This window comes from Eretmochelys imbricata, chromosome 4 (assembly GCF_965152235.1).
Source record: "Eretmochelys imbricata isolate rEreImb1 chromosome 4, rEreImb1.hap1, whole genome shotgun sequence".
Classification (NCBI taxonomy): Eukaryota; Metazoa; Chordata; order Testudines; family Cheloniidae; genus Eretmochelys; species Eretmochelys imbricata.
The window spans coordinates 94,566,382-94,590,348 of record NC_135575.1 but is presented as its reverse complement, the minus strand read 5'-3'; the positions used below and the strand labels follow the sequence as shown (position 1 = coordinate 94,590,348).

The 23,967-nt window shown below is 41.5% G+C and overlaps 1 protein-coding gene across 3 annotated transcripts; it reads right to left on the bottom strand.

Moving 5' to 3' along the window:
* Positions 1-1,076: 1,076 nt before the first annotated feature.
* Positions 1,077-22,459, bottom strand: OCIAD2 (OCIA domain containing 2). Of its 3 annotated transcripts, none has more exons than XM_077815658.1 (8): positions 22,201-22,459; positions 17,849-17,997; positions 10,820-10,916; positions 9,909-9,962; positions 7,110-7,157; positions 4,710-4,815; positions 3,043-3,130; positions 1,077-1,292 (listed from the first exon to the last, which is right to left on the bottom strand). In XM_077815658.1, the coding sequence occupies exons 2-7, from the start codon at positions 17,906-17,908 to the stop codon at positions 3,049-3,051; spliced, it is 447 nt and encodes a 148-aa protein (XP_077671784.1). In that variant the 5' UTR covers positions 17,909-17,997; positions 22,201-22,459; the 3' UTR covers positions 1,077-1,292; positions 3,043-3,048. The 3 variants fall into 3 exon arrangements, with proteins under 3 accessions (XP_077671784.1, XP_077671785.1, XP_077671786.1); XM_077815659.1 differs by having other exon boundaries at positions 22,316-22,459; XM_077815660.1 differs by lacking the exon at positions 22,201-22,459 and adding an exon at positions 19,773-19,882.
* Positions 22,460-23,967: the final 1,508 nt, after the last annotated feature.

Below are 23,967 nucleotides of genomic sequence, written 5' to 3'. Positions count from 1 at the left end.
TAAATGACATGGGAGTGGTTAAGCCACAAGCATTTGCCTCAGGATAAGGTTTATGATCCACATGCATGTATGATGATTCAGGATTTAACATTAGACAAGTTAGGGATTGTATCAGTTTAGTCATAGACTATGCTGAGACCTAACATCCAGCTTTACTTCATCCAGTAAATGAAGTAGTATTACTGAAATTTGCATATAGAAAAACCATTTGTTACTTACTAGGAGATACGTGAAGTTACCCATGTGCTAATCTGCATAGCTGCCTACTGATACCTCAGTGGACACATCTGATGAATAGTAACATGAAACACTCTACAGGCCTGGATTGTCCTGTGGGATCTGTACACAGAGAGGGTCCTCTGAGAGTGATCATGGAGGAGGGGGTATCAGGCAGAAGCACAACACTTTTGAACTTAAAAATTCTAAAAGAACAAGGTATTAAAGCATTTTTATTAATATGCAAACAGTAATTAACTTGGCTTTTCTGTAATTCATTATTTTTTATCTTTTCTAATGTCACGGTCAGATTAGAGCAAACCTAAAAAACATAGGTTTCTGAGCTCACTGTCAGTTCTTTCCCCAGTGTTCATGTTTTGAGAAAAAAAACTTCTTTTTATTAAGTTGTCTATTTAGGAATAATGTTCAGAACTCCTTCCAAAGAGATTTGAATAGACGGGCATAAATAAAATGTCACTCTCCTCTCTTAAGTCCAGATTCAAAGCCCACTGAAGTCAATGGGATTCTTTCTAATAGTACCCAGAGGATACCTATTGTCAAGAACAGTGATACATGGAGTCCTTGCCCAGTACAAGGAGTTATGCAAAACTGATCACAGTATCGGGGGCTTGGTGGGTTGCTTAGCAGTGCAACATCGTTTAAATACTCTTGAATTCTTTTTCTTTCATGCAGGAGACAAATGCTTCCAATTATGGCCTTTTGCAGGTTGCACTGAGATCAGGTCATTGCCACTTACAAGAGTTGCAATATCTAAGTTTTCAGTGCCAAGAGCTAAAATGCATCTAAGGAAAAAGAAACATACTGGGGTGTGATATCAACAGAAAAAAAACAAACTGCAGTTCTAGGAATTAGCATTTATTATATAGGCAAACTTTTTAAAAATCAACCCAATCCTCACAGTGTACTGATTTACACGGGACTGTAGGCTCAATTTCTTCTGTCCAGAATAAGCTATTGAAGGAAGAGACTTTTTCTGCAGGATTTTGTCATTTTTGTCAGTTCTACAATTCAGATACCAAGATATGAAGTAACTTCTTAAAAAGAAGAGGCATGATCTGAAACAAACAAATCACATTTTATAAATACTGAGCTCTGAGAGCCAAGTTCTACTCAGATGTACATGTGCATCTGGTGACTTCAGAGGGAGTTCTGCACAAATCTCTGAGGTAAGAATTTGGTCCTGAATGTGTGTGCAGCACAATAATTTTAATTAGATGTAATCTGAGAAGAAAGTTTGAGCATGATGCACATTTTTAGCATGAGAAATGATGGAAAAGCAATATCCACCATATGTCACACTTTTAGCTCATTGATTGTACATATTTTAAAAAGGAAAAAAGTGATCAAACAATACTATTTTGTGTATTCTAATTGAAATATTCAGTCAGTCTCTAATCTCAGTTTTTTAATGTTGAATTGTATTAAAAAAACCTGCTTAACATTTTTCCTAAATTTCAGAATTCTTCCATCAGAACTGACTCTGGGTACATGTAAAACATAGTTTTCAAAGCTAGCCAGTACTTGTATATTAAATAACACTGCTCACAATAATCCCTTTGTCAAAAGCTTGAGAAAGGAGATGGTCTTTGCATTTGGATCCAGGGGTTAACATACTCAGTCTTTGTCAGACCAGTAGAGTAAGCAAACTAAAATATGCACCAACTCCTGCTCTCAACTAGACTCAAACAACTTGTCAGTGAACAAATGGCAATCTTTAATTAAACATACTATGGCATCTTTATTTTAAGTCAATGGAAATAATCATATGTGAGTGAGGCAAGCAAGATTTGGGGAAAAATTCTCAAAACACTTAATGACTTAGGCACCTAAGTCCCATTGGTTTTCAAGTTGGTTTGGTGCTTTTGAGAATCTTACTGCGTCCCTATATTACTGCAGATATTGAGTGCAATAATCATGTAGGCTAGGTTCAAATGAGGCCTCACTGTTTACTTACTCCACTGGCTAACTCCTGTAGCCGCTAAAAAAGGCCACAGGTGTAACAAAATTCATTCAGACTATTAAAGACCAGTGGGGGACACTAATCTAATAATGCCACACTTCAGCCTAATGGTTTCTTCAATGATAATACAACGTTACATCAACATGTTTCGTTGTGAATACCATGCACTGACAAAATCCATCAAAATCACACAGTTTTGGGTCAATGAACAGGATCTGCTAAAATATCCCTCTCCTTGTCATTCTCAGAGATTTTAAAGCGAGAGGGAACCCTTTATGATCATCGAGCCTCACTTCCTGTATAACACAGGCCAAAGAGCCTCACCCAATAATTTCTGCATCAAACCCATACTTTGTTTGAGCTAGCATGTAGTATTACATGCAGATAATAAGGACATTATTTACTGGTCACGTTCTTAAAACATCAATATTTCAGCTGTATTTTTGACATACCAAAAATGACCAGTCCATAAATGTTCAAGTTAAAAAAAAATATTGGGAACAGAAAACGGCATTCAAACTAGTAGAGAAATATTTATTTCTTTTCTTCTAACTTACAACTAGCCAGAGAATCCTGCTGGATTAAAAAAAAAGTAGTGCTGTTTGCATGAGAACTTTGGAGCTAAATTAGGAGTTCCTTGGAAGTGGGAATTTAAAATTGTGAAATGTACGTAAAGAGAAAATGAAGAATCAAGGTTAACTTCAGAATCAAACAGAATTCTTGATTCTCAGGCTTTCATCTCATGAAGTTTGTTTATACTGTATTGTGGCAAGTGTTTTAAACTAGAATACTGTTCAAAATAAAGAATAAAATCAAAAGCTTCCTTAAGCTTCAAATGTGTGTACCTGGGATTATGAAGCTGAAGGCTTTGAGTTTTCCTTTCCATTAGATCCAAAATTTGCTTCGCATTCCTTGCAGGTATGATGACAGTGCCTAAAATCAGGAGGAAAATAGAGCATTCAAAATTTTTGCTCATATTTCTCTAACACAGCTGTCATCTTTGTGATGCATATTTGTATGTGTTCTTTTAGAAGGAATTTGTTGAACAGGCTTTATAGAAGGAATCTCTTGTTTTCCATTCATCCGGTTTATGTTCTTATCAAAGAATATCAGGGTTGGAAGGGACCTCATGAGGTTGTCTAGTCCAGCCCCCTGCTCAAAGCAGGACCAATCCCCAATTTTTGCCTAAATGACCCCCTCAAGGATTGAGCTCACAACCCTGGGTTTAGCAGGCCAATGCTCAAACCACTGAGCTATCCCTCCCCCGCAGTTCTTCAGTCCTTCCAGATGTCTTACGGTATGGGATGATGTCTGAATGCCCCAGCAAAACAACCTTATTATTATTATGTATTGTTTATTTTCAGTAGTGCCCAAAAATATAGTAGAGCTTTCCAAGCAGGAAAAGGAAGCATGATCCCTGACAAAAGGAACTCACAATCTAGACAAGACCACTGGGTAAAGGCAAGGGTTACCAAGATACAGATGGCCAATTGGCCACATCTTTGTAATATAGTGTTGTATTAACACAACAGGGTTTGGGAGGATGGAGGTGGGGGGGTTAAGTGGGGGAAGGAAGATTTTATTTAAAAAAAAATTTTGGTTTAGGATATTTAAATTATTTCAAAATACCCTTCCAATTTCCCATTATCAGTCAGCTAATTTACATAGGCATCACAGCACAAGTGGGCCTTCAGAAGGGATTTTAAAACAGAGAGGTGGCCTTGTGGATGAGCTTTTGGAAATGCATTTCCTATGCGGGGAGCAGTGTAGTAGACGTGGACAAACTGAGGGAGATTATCATAGGCTCAGGGAAGGAGGTGGGAGTTAATGCAAAATGAGATGTGGGTGGGAGTAGCATTTGTATAGGGCTTTGAAGGCAGTGACAAAAAACTTGAACTTGATGTGTTGGACAGGGAGCAAGTAGAGAGATTCAAAAGGGGATGACATGGTCTGAGGTAAGGAAAATGATCTTAGCAGCTGCATTTTGTATGGACTGGAGATAGGATTGGCCAGAGAAAAGGAGGCTGCGTTAATTATGGCAGAGAATGATTAACTGAGGGATATGAAGATGTGGTGGAGGAAAAAGATGTAGGATTTGGATACATACATCTTGGACATATGGAGCAAAGGAGAATTCAAAGGTGAACCTCAAGTTACAGGCCAGATAGATGGTGTGATATTTAATGGCACCAGACAGAAGGTAAATTGCTAACTGTTGATCTTTTATAATTAGTATAGGGAGAGGCTGGGGATTTAATCCTTTAAATTATAGGATTATTTATGTCTTCCAAACAATGCAGATTATATTGTATTTAATTTGTATCTTTCTAATAATTACCACATAATCTGGAACTGCATAACTGCAATATATATCCTTAGGTATAGCATTCAAGAGTGCCCTGTGAACTAAAGCAAAAGGTTTAAATGTACTCTGTAGTTGCCTCTCTCCTTCATTCTATTGTCAATAACTATGTTTTGATCTAAGATTGAGCGATCTATATTCAAGACAAACCTTTTATGTTCTGGATCAAATGGCTGAACTCCTATACTTTGGAACTTTCTTTGGCATGCTCGTATGTATGACATTGTCCCAATGGCAAGACCAAAGGCACCAGCAACTGTACAAACAGATCACAAAATATTGTTAGTATCTTGAGTTAGACTCTTGAACTATCATTTGTCCTTTTTACAGTAAATTGCACTTATGTGGGACTTTTTAATCAAAGTGCTTTATAAACACAAAGATTATACTGTAATAGTGTAAGTTCTCTTGTCACTGAAATGCAACCATCTGTGGAGTGAAACACTGCAGCTGGTTAATACACAGCAACACTGCACAACAGTTTAGATGTGAAAAAGAATACTGTGTACACTTGGAATTTCAGGGGGAATTTAGATGCGCAATAATAGCGCAAGGTGAAATCTGACAAAGACATAAGAGCTGACTCCCCCTGCCTTTGCAAAATGGCCCATGGTATTTTTGATGACTACCACTAGCTAGGACCTCAGTTTAAGTCTTGTCTTCCTACGTCACAGCCTTCCTTAATACCCCTAGGCTCTGGTTCAGTACTCATTCAAAAAGAAAAGCTACTTCTGGCAACACGTTGAATTTTCTGTGGAGGTCTCAAATCCAAGTCTACACCAAATGCAACCTGCTTGGCTTTTGAAAACACAGGAGCTTATGTCATTTAAATGGCATGGTTGCATTATGTAAATGCAATACAAAACAATTTCTGTGCAAACAATTTTTTTAACAAAATGTTCCAAAATTAGACACGTAGGATAAACTGAATTTGTATTATATATCTTTGAGTAGTTATTTTCCTGTAATACTTAGAGAACTTAACCATGTTGAGAACTCATTCTGGTAGTCATAGGGTATTGCCAGGGCCTTACTGCTGTACGTTATGTAATAAACGACAGTACCTGCCCCACAAAAGCTTATACTCTGAAAGACTAGACATAACAGGCAGATAAAATAAGCAAGGTTGTAAGAGCAGGGAGAGAACATGAGAAAACTGTAGGATAGTGTATCACAGATTAGCTATGTGCACAATCAGCAGCGCAAATTCATCATTGGCCTATCTATGATCAGATGGCAGAATTCTGTGTGCATTATGTCAGGGTAGGGATAGGATACAGAGGGACCTAGACAAATTGGAAGATTGGGCCAAAAGAAATCTGATGAGGTTCAACAAGGATAAGTGCAGGGTCCTGCACTTAGGACAGAAGAATCCAATGCACCGCTACAGACTAAGGACCGAATGGCTAGGCAGCAGTTCTGCGGAAAAGGACCTAGGGGTGACAGTGGACGAGAAGTTTGATATGAGTCAACAGTGTGCCCTTGTTGCCAAGAAGGCCAATGGTATTTTGGGATGTATAAGTAGGGGCATAGCCAGCAGATCGAGGGACGTGATCGTTCCCCTCTATTCGACATTGGTGAGGCCTCATCTGGAGTACTGTGTCCAGTTTTGGGCCCCACACTACAAGAAGGATGTGGAAAAATTGGAGAGAGTCCAGCGAAGGGCAACAAAAACGATTAGGGGTCTGGAACACATGACTTATGAGGAGTGGCTGAGGGAACTGGGATTGTTTAGTCTGCAGAAGAGAAGAATGAGGGGGGATTTGATAGCTGCTTTCAACTACCTGAGAGGTGGTTCCAAAGAGGATGGTTCTAGACTATTCTCAGTGGTAGAAGATGACAGGACAAGGAGTAATGGTCTCAAGTTGCAGTGGGGGAGGTTTAGGTTGGATATTAGGAAAAACTTTTTCACTAGGAGGGTGGTGGTAGAATCTCCTTCCTTAGAAGTTTTTAAGGTCAGGCTTGACAAAGCCCTGGCTGGGATGATTTAATTGGGGATTGGTCCTGCTTTGAGCAGGGGGTTGGACTAGATGACCTCCTGAGGTCCCTTCCAACCCTGATATTCTATGATTCAAGGTGAGAGTTAATGAGGCAAAGGTGGGGAGGTACAGATTTTGATTGGAAGTTTTCCCCACAAGAAAGAGGTAGTATGGGAGAGGTGCTTGTGGAAGAAGCAGACAAACAGACCATTGAGAATAGTGTTATTGACAGAACCATGGTGAGGGCTGACCTTGCAATAATATAATAGTGCAGATAGGGCAATTAAAAATTGAATATACACTCTTACTGAAAAAGTCTTAATTAAAAAAGCTTTACTTAATAAATTAGTTTGTAAACTTAGTAGAATCCTATTTACCTAAACTGCTATGCTGACACCTTATAGATTCAGATAAACAGAAGTTTGGATAATTGACGTTCACTAGAACAGGGAGACACACACTTAGCACACAAAGGAAGTCCGGATAGTGGAGGTTTGGAAAGTGCAGATTCTACTGTTAATAAAGATCCCCCAAGCTTTTCTTTCCTTTTAAAATAAAAGTACTGACTTACATGCAATTTTAGGTAATGATCCAAATCTTGGGTTTGATGAGAGAAAGCCTAAAATAAAACACAATAGTTAAGAATGTCTATCCACTTGAGAAACTCATCAACATCTAACAACAAAAGGGGTCTTTTTCTAATAAGCCTTTCTCATTTCTCAGAGCAAGGCCTATACCTGCAAGTATGGTAGCTTTGATTTAGGAAAATACACAATTTCCAAAGCATTCTGGTAATTCCCAATGCATTTATTTGTGCAGCGGCACACAAGCTTCGGGGGAAAATACTTTGTGCTGTCATGTGGGGGATTGAAGTCCAGGTCTCTCATTCAATTTCTTGCTCTTTGGGTCAGCATAAACTGGGAGATAGCTCCTAGGACCTTTTTTGCCAATAATCAGCCCAGTGTTAACTGTCACCAGATAGAGTCATGTTTATCCTTTTTAATAGGAATGGAGGAGTCACTCTGACATTTGGGCTTTTGAGGAGAGAAGATGTAGTTCATGAACAGAGGAGAAAATGGAAAGATTCTCATCCTTCTCCACCAAAATTCCCCCTCCCCTCAAATTGACTAATTTGACAATAGTGGCTTGTTTCTAATCTCAATTTTGTAGCATCATGTATTGGTATCTGTGGATGCTCAGCTGATGCCATGAGACAGCAAATCAAAATGCAGCATAAGGATTTTTCCATATAATCCTCCAAATGCCTGTGGATCCCTCCAATTTTCCTGTTTACATCCCCTTCACCCATGAGCTCACAAGTTGCAACCACCATTCTGGACATTGTATAGAACCTGTTCAAAATACCCAGACAGGATGACTGATCACAACTGTGTGATGTGACTGCCATATCTAATCTCAGCCAATCAAAGGAGCAGGAGTCAGAATGAGCCAGTCCATTGAATTTTGTACCAGCACTTGTCTGGTGACTCATCCATTTCTGCAGAATTTAAAGAGAGTGTGACAGTAGCTCTAAGAGCTACATAATGACCCCGTTCAATGAGACGGAAGACCCTAAACAGTGGAACCACTGTATTTCTGGGGTGGGATGTCAGTGGGAGGCAGGGTATGGAAGGGAAGTAGGGGTGACAGTGCTAGGCTACGCAGGCAAATTCCAGACAGAAGAGTTTGGTGGCAGAGGGAGCATAGAGTGGCGGCCAGTAGATCCACCACTGTAGAGTCACATAATATAGGAGATGCACAGAAGTCCCAGCTTCTTCTAAAGCCAATGAGCTGTAGTATACACAGTGGAGTGGTTATGCAACCACTCTATTCCAAGTGTTAGATTGTGGGGAGGAGGATTTCTTTTCCCCTAGCCCCTATTAGGTCCTCCGTGCAAAGCCCATTTATTTTCACTTTGTCCAGGTGTTCAGCAGTTGTTTCAAAAGAGGTACAAGATGCCCCATTCATCTCAAATAAGTCAAGGCACAATAATGGCCATTTAAAATTGGCATTCTTAATTACTTCACCGCTGATCATTTTAGCATAAATATCCAGCTACTGCAGAAATGTGGGGAGAGTTATCTGCCAAGGGGTGAGAAACCCAGAAAGTAGTCTGCATCTCCTCCATAGGCATGCAGAGTGCAACCAGGCTGATTCACTACAGAAATGTAACGTGATACTCCTCTGTGCAGATTACACAGCAGCTGTCTAAGATCTCCCTGTCCTCCCATTTAGCCAGTACTCTTTGCATTGAGCCACTATGTATGTTGGCATACAGTCATAGAAACACTGCCAATGCTTTCTAGAAGCCAGAATTTAGAGCTACAATGCCAGATTCTGATACCCTGACTTACATGGACTTGTATCCTATTCCACAAGTAGTCCCAATGAAGTCAGTGATGATTCTTGATTACAGAATGTAATCGTGACATATTCAGGCCGCTAGTATTTGCAAAGGTCTGAATTCAAAAGGAAATACAGTAAAAGCTTTGTTATCCAGCATGTTGGGGGAATGGTGGGTGCCGGTTAATCAAATATTCCAGTTAACTGAGAGTTATACTTTACCAATGGAATATCAATTTGCAAAGAAATTAGAATACAATAAAATGAATAAAATATAAAATACAGTAGTACAGTATACAGGTATTCACCAATGTACTGCACTGCAGAGTGGCTGGTTTCTTGAAGCACTTAGGTGTATACAGGTAACCTACTGTATAGAAAACTTTATCTTTTGACACTACGTATCACTATGGGCAGCACATGGCATACACCCAGATCACTAAAAATACACTTAAACTGTACTGAACATAAGTTGATCTTTCTTTGATGATTCAGAAGACACTTCAGGCTCTTGCAGTGCCTCACGGTCATCATTATCAACATCAATTATCATTGTAGATGTAGAAGGTGTAGTAGATTGGGCTGAATCTGTAATGACCCTATGACACACCCTGGAAGCTGCTTTTTTGAATAAATTCATATCATCAGCTTGCTTACTTGTCTTCTGCCTCTTTTGCATAAAAGTAGAGGGCAGAATGTGCAATTGCATAACCTCCTAGGCAGTATACCAGTCCTGGTTACTAGACTGAAGATTTGTATTGGGAGATATCAGAAATGCTGGATAATAAAGCTTTCTGGTTGATAAAGTGCCAGATAACACAGCTTTTACTGTATTCAGAATGAGTTGTGGCAATGCATAGTTAATTATCAAATCATTATAACAGTGATGGCACTGAGTGGGAAGAACATTCAAATATGAAAAGCAGCAAGCTCTGGAGGAATTCTCATTTAGTGCTGATTCCAGATCAGCATGACTTAGGTTCATTTTTAATATAAATAAAATGATACATGTATATCTTCCATTTACCATTGTAAATTAGTCCCTGAGTGATGAGCATGCTTCCTAGAGACAATGGAAGACCTGAAAAAAACAAGCAAACAAAAAAATTCAGCACTTTGCTCACTACTGCTGACTGGCTGAGAATTATGTGCATCTTTTTTGTATTTGTTATCCTGTCTTCTCCATCCCAGCTTGCTTGTCTCATTCACCTATTATGCCTGCTCTTAGACGGAAAGCTCTTTGGGGCAATGACTGTCATTCATTATGTTTGTACAGCACCTATCACAGTGGAGCCCAACCTGGTTGTGACTTTTTTGTGCTACTGCAGTATAAATAACAACAAAAACTTGCATGACCATAGTAGTATATCCCCTCAAGACAGCAAAACTAAAATGTATCTGACCTTGATAGCAGTTTGATTAAATGATGAAACCCTTAGAAGCTTTTCAAATCTTTTCCTTTCAGAATGTCCACATTTAGAGTTGCCATCTGGCCAACTTTACACTCACTCTGCAATGACTTTTGTTTTTGTTGTTGAAACTAAATAGAAATTTTGTTATTTCTTGAAAAAATTCAAAATCAAGATCACATGAAAGAAAATGAAAAGTGTCTCTTGGGTGAGAGTAATAATAGATTTAAAAAATAGTGACATCAACTAATAATAATAGTTAACTATTAACAATTAAGGGAACAATTCTGCCACTTTTACTTACATTAAGTGTACCTTATTATGTAAGTAGTCCCACTGATTTCATAGTAAGTACTACTCAGCATAAGTAAGGATGACAGAATAAGGCCCTAATAACAATCCTCTCTCAAATAAATTTAAATGTTAAAGTAACTGGCAAGACATGCAGTAGAATTTAAAGCAGTACTTCAGCTAAAAATACATCAGGTGCTGATTCTCACTGGGATAAGAATTAACATGAGTTACCTACCTCTGTACCAGAAACTTTCATTTCTACATTCTCGACTGATCCTTTCTACTTCTTTTCTATTGATGTGAGCATCTGAGATAGGACAGTAGAGACCAGACTGAAAAGAGCAATCTTCTGTTAGCTTACTGATTTTTATCTTATAAGATCATTTTTAGATCATTTAAGATTAAAAATAGTTACTAATACATGTAAAGTGAAGAGAAAGGTATTTTCCTTTCATAAGTAAAGCAACCCTCCCTCAAGTCTCAAAACAAACACACACACGCACAAACCCCATCTCTAGTTAGTGAAGCAATCAAATATTTGATAATTCAAGAGCAGAAATGTGAAGCACTGTTCAGGTTTTAAAGTGAAAAAATGTCATGCTATTTGGAACATCTTGCCTGCAATAGTTTAGGTATTAATTTTAGACAGGCAGTAAATTGGTGTTTCTTCTCTTAATTCTTTTTTTCTGATCAGCCACATTCCTTTAGCTGATGTTCAGGGATTGAACTGATAGGAAAAAAAGGCAATGCTACTCTCAGGTCCTCCCACAAAATAAACCCCAACCACTTGAAATGCCAAATGAGAAATTACTCTTGGTAGGTTGTGCAGATATTCAAATTATAATCTCTCACGCCCTCCAAGGCACTGCAGTCTTAACTCCGACTCGTGCAATTCAAATACACCTATGGGCTCCGTTGGGCTCCTCTGGCTGGGTTTCTCCTCAGAAGGATTCAGTTGTCCTACTGGATTCTGTTGATGCCCACCCAGTAATGGCAGTAAAATGTCACTCACAATAGATTGTGTATGTCCCTCTCTTTTCTTTGTTGAGCAGTGAAATAGTTAATAATATTGATATTTTAGTACCATCTCTGGGCATCTGAGTTAACATCTCTCCAAGGCTGGCTCTAGCTGGGGTCCATGGTTGAACTGCACCCACAGAAATCAGGTCTGGATGTGCATGGCTGGGAGTGCAGCTGGCACTCAGGTCTGCCTGCCAAAAACCACAACAACTTCTCTTGGCAATGGGGACCAGTGGGAATCCTCAAGCCAGCATGGAGGGGAAAGGATTTAGGTAGGGTGGAGGGGCAAGCTAGTCTGTTCTCCTTGTCCAGCCAGGTAGGGAGCAGCAGTGCAGGGGATGGGGTAGGGCAGCAATAGGGAGGCCTATGGTGTTGCTGGGACAGGGGTGGCGCTCCAGGTTATGATGCAACTCCCTTTTGGGGATCCCGGGGGGAGGGAGAAGGGCTGGATATGGGGCACGGAGGGGAAGACCCTAAAATTCCTTCCCCCAAGGAAGCCTTGAGCCAGCCAAGAGGGGTAAGAAGCAGGGTGGGGGCAGGCAGGGCTCCTCGAAGGGACAGTAGGGGGGTTTCCTTTGAGGGCAGAGGCTACTGGGAGGGGGTGGGTATAGGAGTCATGTGGAGAGGGAAGGTAGGGGCTTCTGCTTTCCTGGATTTCTAACCATTGTAATAATCATCATTAAGGCTAGGAGTCTTTCACAGAGGTCACGGAAGTCATGACTCCGGAACCTCTGTGACTTCTGCAGCTGCAGCGGCTGACCCCAGGGCTGCCCGAGCAGCTGAGGCAGCCCCAGGGCTAGCCACACTGGTCACTCCCTGGGTGCCCCAGACTGCTCCCCGCCCAGAGGAGCAGCAGCAGTGGCAAGGCCATTGGCCGCTCCCTGGCCAGAGCAGCGGTGGTGGCAGAGCCCCAGGCCACCCCCTCCCACCCCCCGGAATAGCAGCATCTGCTGGAACGCCCCCTCATCCCCAGCACCTAACATTTAGTTAGGGGTATTTTTAGTACAAGTCATGGACAGGGTCACGGTCCATGACTTTTACTAAAAATATCCATGACTAAATCGTAACCTTACTCATCAATAAGTTTTCTTACACTGAACTAACTCACCACTGTGCTGCTACAGCTGTACACATGCACTGTACAAGAGTTTTGCATAATCAGTCTCCTGTACAGTGCATGTATACAGTTGTAGCAACATGGCAGGGACTTAGTTCTGTTTAAGAAGACAATTATAAATTGTTATTTTATTATGTTTCTATCTGGCTGCCCAGGAAAGGTTTCATAGCTGCTTTAAGTGCTAGTAATAATGTGAAATACCTGGTGTAAATATCCTGGGGATACTATCAAGGGCCCTCTCTGACCCCCCCCAACTCCTCCCTCTTTATTCCTCATTACAAAAACAGACCTACAATATGGTATCTAGATGTCATTATAAATATGTGATCTGTAAAAAGTTCCTGAAGTTACTGTGAAGTGATGTATACTAAGTAACAGGAAATGGAAAAACTCTTTGCTCATGAAAGCAAATCCTCTTCATTACTAAATAAAATTGGTACATATACTGGGGAGGGTATGTTGGCTTCATCTGTGCTGGATTAGCAGTCACCAGGTAATAGCATTCATGCCTAGACTTCAAAGGAACTGAGTATAAGTGAAGAGGGGATTGGAATAGACTCTGACTGGCAATTATGACCTCAGGCACTGGGATGGTGAGATAAAGGCAGAGCCCATGATAGCTGGAGGGACAGACACATAGAATGCTAGGAAGGTAGTCTTCAATTTACCAGGACTATAACTCTAAGGTTTAACCTACCAAGATAGGCTGTGGCCTACCCTGTACTCTAGATATGATTTTATTACATTTATCTTTGCTTTTATTCCATTTACCAATAAACTTCAACACTTCCAAACCTGAATGGCGCTGCGACTCCATGTGCCAGGTCACAACGCACGGAGCAGGGAGTCGGAGCCAGCCCCAGCACAACCCCAGTCCCGAGGGATAGGAGCTGCTGCTGTGGGGTGAGTCAAAGCTGGGCTTGGTCTCCAGGCCAACCCCTCTTCCCCTAGGCCTTCCCGCCACACCGAGCTGGGATTAGGATTGTGGTGCTGGAGAGGAGTGTACTGCTGCAGGTGGTCGGTGCCCCCTCAGTGGGGCGAGGAGGAGGCTGAGTGCACCTACTGACTTAGGAGGCTATTTCTGCCACTGCATCTCACTGAGACGAATGGGGCAGTTTAGACTTCATAGTTATTGTTGAAAGCTCTGTGCAGACTCAGGCAGATGTCATTGTTTCAATTACACGCAGTTCACATTTCCAAGGCTTTATTTACAATCACAAAAACTGAAAATGTACTTTTTAAAAAAATGAAAGCTCAGATTTTGTAGCACAAGTGCCACCTCAGTAGAGATGTTGGTATGCCATAGGGTATGTCTGCACTTGGAGCTGGAGATGTGATTTTCAGGTCAAGGACACATACCCAAGCTAGCTCTGCGCTAAAAATACTGTTGCCATGGCAGCATGAGGAATGGGTGGGCTAGCAGCCCTGAGTACGTGCCTACAATATCTTGGGAGGGTACATAATTGGAGTGGCTAGCCAATCCTGCCAGCCCTGTTGCCATGGCTATGCTCTACTTTTAATATGCTAACTCAATCGCCGCTGACGTGGGTATGTTTCCTCAGTGGAAAACTGCACACCCAGCTCCAGCTGGAGATATACCTATGCTGACATGTACCACCTCAATGTGAGCCCTGTTAGTTTTGTAATCCTGGTGATGAAATAGGTTTATTGGCTGCAGTCATTATTACATTTTCAGGTAGTGAACGCCCCAGTCCTCATTCAAACACAACTCCTACTAAAGTTAGTGGGAGTGTTGCTTGAGGAAGGCCTTCAAATTGATCACAAACCAAGTTTCATAGCACTGTGTGATGGGGTGTGCTCCCCACACTGGCCCTGCAAGAGCTGGGTTGGGCCAGGTGGGCCCAATCAGCTAATTAGGCTCCGAACAGGGGAGAGCTGTAGGCAATTAATTAGAGAGAAGCTCATGTGTGAAGCACAGGTGGGGCTTCTACAAAAGATAGGAAATTGGAAGCAGAAGGGCTGCAGAAAGGTAGTCTATGGTCACCCTCTGGGAGAAGGGAGGTGTGTTTAGCAGTTATAGAGGGAAGTAGCCCATGGTTGTTCCTGGGAGGAGGGAGTAGAGTGGCTGGCAAACCCCAGAGAGTGGGGGAGTGCTGCGGTAAGAAGCAGCCCAGGGAATAAGCAGCAAGGTTGGGGACTGAGCAGACCTTGGCCGCATGTTGTAGGGTCCGTGGGCTGGAAACTGGAATAGAGGGTGGGCCTGGGTTTTTCCTACCCACCAGTGGGGCAGTGACACTGGTGGAGCAGTGAACCGAAAGACCGTTGGGGTCACTGTGGGAGTGACAGAGAATTTGAAGGACTGCACCCAGGAAGAGGGGAATGCTGAGTGACCTGGCCAGAGGGCTGCTGTGGCTCCTGAGAGCAAGAGAGGCTGCAGGGGAGAAACTAATGGGGTATACCTGCTGGAAGGGGTGTTAACCAGACTAAGCTAATCCCCAGAGCCACCAACAGATGGTGCCATCCAGCAGTGAGTAGAGCAAACCTGTCACATAAGGTCATAGTATAGTATATGAAACTTGTACTGCTCATAAACTATGTCAAATGTAATAAAACCTCTACAATAGTACAAACAACAGATAAGAAGTAAATGATTATGAACAGGGTTATTTCATATCAAAATTACTCTTAGTTAAATGTTCACCTATGGCACAAAAGTGGTAGAATTTGGCCTTAACAGGCCTGTTTAGATTTCTTCAGCATAGGGGAGCTTGCAGCGGGTGTAAAGCAGTGTAACCAAATCCTATGCCAACTGGCCCCCCGACTCCACCTGAGTTGGATGTTGAGGATGAGCCAGAGAGCACCTGTGCTCTGTTGGCTCTTACAAGAGGTCTGGTCCTTTAGAAGCCATAGCCAGCTGGCATAAACTAGAGCAGATTAGCTGGGACTGGGACCAGGACCAAGATAGCTTGACTAGAATTAGCAGATGGTGGTTACCAGCTTTCTGACTGCCCTCTGCTTTCTGTCTTCTCTGTACTGAGCAGAATTTGGCAGAGTCTGGGTCATAACACAAAAGAAGGCTGGATTTTCCAGAAATTGTGAACATGAACATTCTGAAACCTTGTACAGAGCTTAGAGAAGTATAATACAGTAACTCCTCACTTAACATCGTCCTGATTAACGTTGTTCCATTGTTACATCACTGATCTATTAGAGAAGATGCTCGTTTAAAGTTGCACAATGCTCCCTTATAAAGTTGTTTGGCAGCCGCCTGCTTTGTCCACTGCTTGCAGGGAGAGCAGCCCGTTGGAGCTAGGGATGGGGGCCTGGAACCAGGGTGGGCTGGCAGCCCCGCTATCAGCTCCCTGAAGTTCCCTGTGTGGCAGCTGCCGGGCAGTTCAGGTGTCCCTCCCAGCACTGCTGTCTGCTGCTCCTGCCCTCTGCCTTGGAACTGCTCCCAGGAGCCTCCTGCTTGCTGTGCAGGGGGTGGGGGGAAGAGGGGTGCTGATGTCAGGGTGTCCCCCTGCTCCTGTACCCCCATCTCCACAGAGCGCGGTGGGGAGGGACATGACAGGGTACAGGGGTGAGGGAGCTTGCTGGCAGCAGCAGCTGTTGTCTCAACTTGCTGATCTACTTAAAAAGGCAGTCTACTTAGAGTGGGGTCAGCGTACTTAAAGGAGCAATGTGCATGTCACACAAACACACACTTTGGAAAGTGGGATAGCGTGGGTTCATCATCACGGTCAGTTTCCGCAGGGAATGTTTGCAACCACTTTCATGCTGTGTCTCCTCCCTCCATTCCTGCTGCCTTGGAGAGTCTGAGGCTACGTTAACACCAATGTGTTAACCCTTGAAGGCTCAGCCGAGTGCTAGTTCATCATGTACCAGCAAGGCATTCCCTGGGAAATATCCCACCCTCTGATTCCACCATGACTTATACGGGTTGTGTGTGTGAAGGAAAAAAAAAAATTTCCCTGGAACCTAACACCCCCCCCCATTACATTAATTCTTATGGGGAAATTGGATTTGCTTAACATCATTTTGCTTAAAGTAGCATTTTTCAGGAACATAACTACAATGTTAAGCAAGGAGTTACTGTGTGTATATATAGAAAATTGTGCAAGAACTTATGATTCTAAAACCAAATGTGCTCTATTTTTAATATTGTATGGTATACTATAAACTATATTTAAACTACCTACAGTTATATAGCCTCAATACACTTTATTATAAACTTAGTTCTTTTAGAAATTTCTAACTCAGGTGTAAAAATTTACTTTGGATTGAAATATGAAAAGCAAAATCTCAGCACAGCAGAAGGGGTAGAAGTCCTGAAACATACTTAATGACATGGACTAGATCTGTTATTAACATTACGAGACATTTTAACAGAATGCAGGCTTTATTTTTTCAAATTTTATATATTTAATTCTGTAGAAAAATATCATGCTAAAAATTAAGAGCTATTCAAGGAAGTACAAAGTGAAAGCAGCAATGCTGTAATTAACCTATCTGTGGTCTACAGGACTGGACATTGTCATTTAATATTTTACACCATAAATGCTGCATATTCCAGGTATACAAGGGAAGCATGGGCCAACCTGTAGCTATTTTAGGGTGGAGTTTAAGCCATAAGATTTATTGTTTTTGTCAGTTTGTATTAAACTAAACTTAAACATAAGACCAAAGGCTGCCCTCAATTATACCTGTGCAACCCCACTTACTTTGTAAAATACTGTATTACTGCCTTTTGCATTTTCATTTGGTTATGAAAAAATGCCTCCCAGAATCTTGGTTATATTATGAAGAAAATATCTCAAATGACGCCATCTTTGTTGGGAAAATGTAAAAGCTTTATATATGACAAGTAACTCCTGAAGAGCTGAAACCTTGCCCCAAACAACCAGATACCCCTGAGAAAGCTGCCATGAGTATAGTGGACACAGACACCTGACCTGGAGACCAGCAATCTCTTAATAATTTGCAAATGAATCAGCAGGAACTCCACAGAGGAATACTGGCAAGCCACCCCTCCTCCTCGTTTATATGTATAAGTCCCTGTATTCAGACAGCTGTTCACCTGGATTCCATTTGATAGTAAGAATACAAAAATGCCAGTCATTGGCTAAAGATAGCATTCAACAGAAAGGGGAAGCAACTCCAATTTACCTGTTTGTTTTGTTGCTGTGAAGATGCCTGAACTTTACTTTGGGCTGTTTCTGAAGACATGTCTGTCTGTCCTTCCCCCTCTCCTCCTAACAATCTTGGTAAGCAGCAAAGTCAGCAATGCCGTCTTTTACAGCTGGCTCCTCCTCTCACTGTTTGGTACAAAGGTAAAAAGAGTAAAAGTATTATATTGTTATAGCCAACTGTTTACCCAGAGAAAACACCATTTTGAAAGAAGCATTGTTTTTATTGCAGATACTATTTGAATAACCTGATATTAAATGTAACTAAAAAAGATAAAATGGCTGAACTCTAAGTGAATTATATTAGGCCACACAATGCATTATCCCCTTTCAGTTATCAGAAATATTGGTTTGTACTGAGTCAAGCAGGCATGTGTACAGGGAAGGATTATGTGCTGGGGCTTGTGGAGTGCAGCACAAAACTCTCAGTGCTGGAGAGGAGTGAGGACAAATGTGGTTTCAAGCCACCTTGCACCTTCCTGATTCCTGACTGCACTGGAAGCCAAAATGGCCCCTGGCATGAATGAGATGGCTCAGAGAGTTGGTCTAATTTATAGCAGCCTGTTCTGAGTGGTGGCCAGAATTCCCAGTCAGAGGGCTACCCCCTCCTAGCCATGCCCGGCCTTTAACCCCTGAGGCACATTTCTTATTTTTCCACCACAGGACCTAACCATCAAGCCTAACATGAACTAAGTCTGTATTTCAGACCAAGGTCCATCATGACTAGTTATTTTTCTGATTTTATTTTTTAAAAAATCATATTTCAAAGGTACCCACAAAGGGATTTAGTTACTTAAGCCCCAAATTTAGGTGCCACTGCAATCCACAAAACCCCCACTGGGCTGCTGCATAAACCTGTAGGCTTGTAAACTCTCTGCACCTAAATTTTTTTTGTTATAAAGTGTCCTAAGTTTCTGCCTTTGGTCATGAACACACCACCTCCCCCTCGGCCTCGGGATACCTCTTTCATGCCTAAGCCTCAGTGGGATCTCAGATGTTCCCCTACCCTTTTTGCCTGCAGGGCCTGGTTAAGTGTTGGGGTCCATTCAAAAGTGATGACGGGGTGCTTCCCTTATAACTTTTAGCCCACTGGTTAGAGCATCACCCGGGATGTGGGAGACCCAGGTTCAATTTCCTCCTCTGCCTGATGGGGAGAGAGGATTTGAACAGTTGTTTCCCACCTCTCAGGAGACTGCCATAACAAATGGGCTCTGGGATATTCCTGTATAGGTGCCCCTCAGTCTCTGCTGTTGAAGCTGTTCCACTTTTTGGATAAATAATTAGTCATTGGAGCAGGGGGACTGGATCTTGGGTCTCCCACCTCTCAGATTAGTGCTCTAACCCCCAGACTCCAGAGCCATTCTCTCTAGCCCAATTTCTATTTATGTATTTATACAAACTAAACAGCTTCAAAAGTCTGTTCTCCTAAGTGGTTGCTGGTACTCAAAGTGTGAACTGTTCCAACTCTTCTCTGTACTGTGCTTTAGTTCTGAGACAGTTACAAAGTTATAACACTCACGAGAAGCCCTGTATTTTTATTTAGCATTGGGAATTCAAATAACCTTTTTTTGTTTGGTTTTTAATGGCAGGGCTGAAGAACTGACCTTTCTCCTTGCTAAAAAGACTTAGGTAAAGCACTGTGTTGATACAAATCTGTAGTAAGGTAAGTCTTCCTGTGCTCAGTTTTACCACATTCAAACTGTATATTGATACTGTTTCTCTGAAAAATGTAATTTTGAAGCTCTGTGGAAGGTGGGGCAAACTGTAAACTCTTCACTGTTTGTCTCACTCTGTCAGTCTCTTGTCACTTAGAAAAGATCTAGGGAAAGGGGAGGGAACTTTAGAGCAGTTTGCCAATCACAGGCACTAAATCTTGGAATTCATATTCTGTTCAATAAACCTACCTGTGTAGGAACTTGTATTTAAAAGAAGATCATCACAGGAGATTGCTGTAGAATCTGACCTGGCTCCTTTACCACTGCAGCAGAATTTAAGCTCTGCATCACTTTTTCATCATTGTTTTCCAGATTCAGAAAAGTAAATAAGAAGAGAGGCAGGCTTTTTTAGGACTCTGTAATGTGTTCTAGTAACGTGTAGCTTGTAATTAATCTTTTATTACACCCATAAAATCTTGGAAGTATTTCCTATGTTACTAAGCTAAATTTCAGTTTCAACATAATGAAGAATCCCAGAAATGGATGAAGATGACTGAGTTAGCTGCAGAAGCCAATAAGTTTCTCATGTTGACATGGCTGACAGTCTATTTAATTTTTGGTTTTTTCAAAATATTTCATTTAACTATTTTTTACTTTAACAAAAACAAACCTGATTTTTAAAAACGTGAATGTTTAATTCAAAAATTCATATGCTTGTTTTGTTAAATATTGTATGTTTTGCTGTTGAAGGAAAAAATGCAGAATACATAATGTTGTTGTTTTAGTTAAATAAAACAATTTAAATGTCTGTCTGGTGGTGGTCTCCTCTTAATACAGCATGGCAAGAAAATCCTCCAAATATTAATGATTAACCTGTTGAATTGGAGATAGATATTTATGAAATCATTGGGAGGTGAACTACTTCAATTACCTTTCGTAAATGAAATAACCAACCAGCCAATCATTCATTTTCTGATATAGCTGAAAAACTAATCTGAAAAGTTTTCAGAATCACTTTTAAAAATGTGTATAGTGCATACCTTATAAAAATGAAACCTACATCTATCTCTGAGTTGTGAAGAATATGTATTAAGGTTATAACAACCAACAAGAATGCAGTTTTATGTAGAAATCCATGATTAAATTGAGTCTTCCTGACCAGTGATTTAAATCAAATCCACCCTGAGAAGGCTTGATTCAGTTGTTGATAGTGACCACACCACTCTGTGAGATTACTGTGAGAAACAGATGAGAAAAAACAGATTTTTGAGAGTGGGGAAAAATTTAATTGCCAGAGACTTTGTCTTATTGTGTGGGTGTTTCGGGAATAAAGTACTAATTAATCATAGTGACATTTAGCCCAGCGCTTATAGTAACACTTCAGATGTTTGACATCCAGTGGGGTACAAGGGGAAATACTTGCCAGGAGATATTATAAGATCCCTCTAAATTAGAATCTTTATTTTAATTATGGGACTCTTATTTTGGTGCAGGGTACATAGTTTAGTTTCAGGCAATGTCACTAGAAGCGTAACAGGATTAAAATGAAGCAGTGACTGGACACTATTGTTAAAGGTGTGGGCTCAGATGTTTGACATCCATTTCCAAAGTTTACAGAGGAATAATCTGGGAGGCACTGTTACTTTATTTTCTTGGTTGTTTTTGAAGGGATTATGAGAATATTTGGGGAAAAAAGTAGATCACTCTCTTTTTCTTAGGAAGGATGGCATGGGGTTTAGGCACAGGCAATCTGGATTCTGTTCCTGGCCTTGCAGCAGACTTCACCTGTGAGGCTGGGTGAGTCACCCAATCTTGTTAAATCTCAATTTCCTCCTAAGTAAAATACCCTCCTTGCAGCTGGGTTGTGGGGCTTAATTAATGCATAGGAAGTCACATACTTTGAGACTGTTAGATAGAAAAATCTATACAGAGCAAGACCTAAAACTTTTATTACTTGTTGTTGTTATTTTCACTATACACTAGCATGACTGAGGGCAAAATTTGGCTCATGGGGGGGGATTTCTATTTTTCCCAACAAGCTGAATTTTGCCGTCCACCAGGAAAAGCCCTAGATCTTTTCCTGGTCATGTGGAAGATTTTTAGCACCTCCCAGGAGCAGTGAAGACGGGTGGGGAATGCTAGCCCATCAGCAGAGCCAAAAAGAGACCAACCCCATGGGCAATGGACTGCCCCCTACAAATTGTCACCCAGGGTGACTGCCCTGATTGCCTACCCCTAAAGCTGATCCTGCCCTCAGTTCTAGCGTAACCTCATTAAGACATTTATGTATTTTTGATTGCAGAACTTTGGTCCAGTGTCTTGTTACTTTCTGGTATGTAATTAACCCTCCATATTTAGTTCCATTTATTTTATGTGCATTTTATAGTATTTCTCTCAATATAAAACCTAGGTGGGGTTTTTAAACATGCCTTCCACAAAGGATATACAAGCTCTCATTAAAACCAGCTGCTACAAAATCTGCAATTTGTGATATACGTGCAAGAACTTGGTCACTAGCAAACAGATCTTGGGGAAAAAATGCTGTCAAATTTGGACCTTACAGGGGGTATTAGAACAAAAAAATCCTTTTGTGTTTGCAATGATGAGGAAATTGCCTCAGCACAGCACGTACTCCCTGTCCGCTAACGCCCAAACCCACATCAGTGCAGAGGCTTACCGGAGCACTCTTTGCGCAGCTCTTGTGTTTGAAAACCCAGGAGATCGGACTAAAGAAAATCAGCGGAGCGAAGGGCAACTTTGCAGAGACAAAGAGGAGAAAAAAAAAATCTTACGATCTTTCCGGACTCTAGTTGGGAAGTTACTGATTTTGCATTAGCTCGAAAAGTGGGCCCAGTTCGTACTTCCACCGCGCAGACTCCTGCTGGCTGTACCGCGCTCTCTGGCGCGGAGACGCGGCACCCGCAGGCTGTATTCAATTCCTGTTTCACTGCGGGGCCCGCCCGGCCAGGAAGAGGCAGAGATCAGCTGCAAGAAGCAACGATTCAGCCTCGCTCCCGGAAGCTGCCTGTGTCTGTGGGGCCCTTAGCGAGCTCCGGGCTGCCAGTGTTTTCTCCCCAGTGTAATGTAACTCCCTGGAAAGGGCAAGGGGCCTGTACTGCTGCTGCCCTTTCCTGGGCTGAAACCTCTGGACGCATCACATACCAGAATTTAGTTTTTGTCCACTGCGGGATATTGTCTCTTCTCTCTCAGACAGTTTACACAGCTATAATTTAGGTGAGTAACTCACACCAGGGCAGGTACTAAATACCCATCCCCATGTACAAAGGAACGTGATTCTTTTGGGGCTGTCGTGTACCTAAAACGGCGTTTACCCTTTGTATTTGTTGTGTAATAAACCCCACCCTTCCTAGGTGCTGGAGCTGGGGGTTTGGCCGCGGCCCCTGGCTTGGAGTTGTCTCCATCATATACAGGGGTTTACAGTTTGGTTCAGTGGCTCTCAGCACTCCCACTACACAGATTGTTCCAGCACCCCTTGCCACCCTTGTTTTAGGGTTGCCTATTATAGGCTGCTAAAATCATAGCTGTCTGCTATGGCAAATCTAGAGTTGGATTGCAACTTCCCCAAAGGTTGGGGTGGGAGAGGAATGAGTGGGTGTATGGATTTTTATTTACACTAAAGCACCCCCCACTCAAAGCACCAGCTCACTGTATAATAATTTTCTAGTAAATTATAGACAGTTAAAAAAAAAAACACACTGCCTTGTCTATAGACAAACAAAAAGCAGACTAGAAGAGGGCTCTGCATAGGGAAAAGGGAAGAGAGAAGGTTCTAAATATGGCAGTCAAAATAGTTATAATAAACAAATTTATGCTGTTGACAGAGGATTTTAGCTGCTTAAAAGTTGAGCTACTGGTATTGAGATGGGAATCAAGGCAAAGGGGGAGAAAATGGGTGAGATTCTTGTAAGAATCCCCTCTAGCTTTCATAAAATGAATTTATTTGAAATTAGTTAAAACATTGCACCATGGCAGTACAACAAGAGCCTGATCCTGTGTCCACTGAACTCAATGCCAAAGCTCCCATAGACTTCAGTGGTGCAAGATCAGGCCCCATGATAGGCAAATTCCAACTATTTCATTTAGAATCTACCTTGAACAGAAGCTAAATGTAGTGACAAATAGCTCTAGCAATGTGTGCAATGACCAAGAAATGATTAACAGCTATGTCTGTGGGGCAATTAAACTGAGCATCTGCTTTCTGTCAATATTGAGATAACTCTCACTGTAACTTACATAAAATATATACTTTACAAGTATAAGTTTGGAGCTAGAATTGCAACTTTGGACAAAATTAACTGAGATTTCTTTTTCTTCTGAGACAAGGTTCAGATCTGTCACTTCAGAAAAATGGGAGTGAGCAGGCAAAGTTGTCAGCATAAAGAACCTTGCATTTGATTATGATATCCTGCAAAGTCAGGGGCTG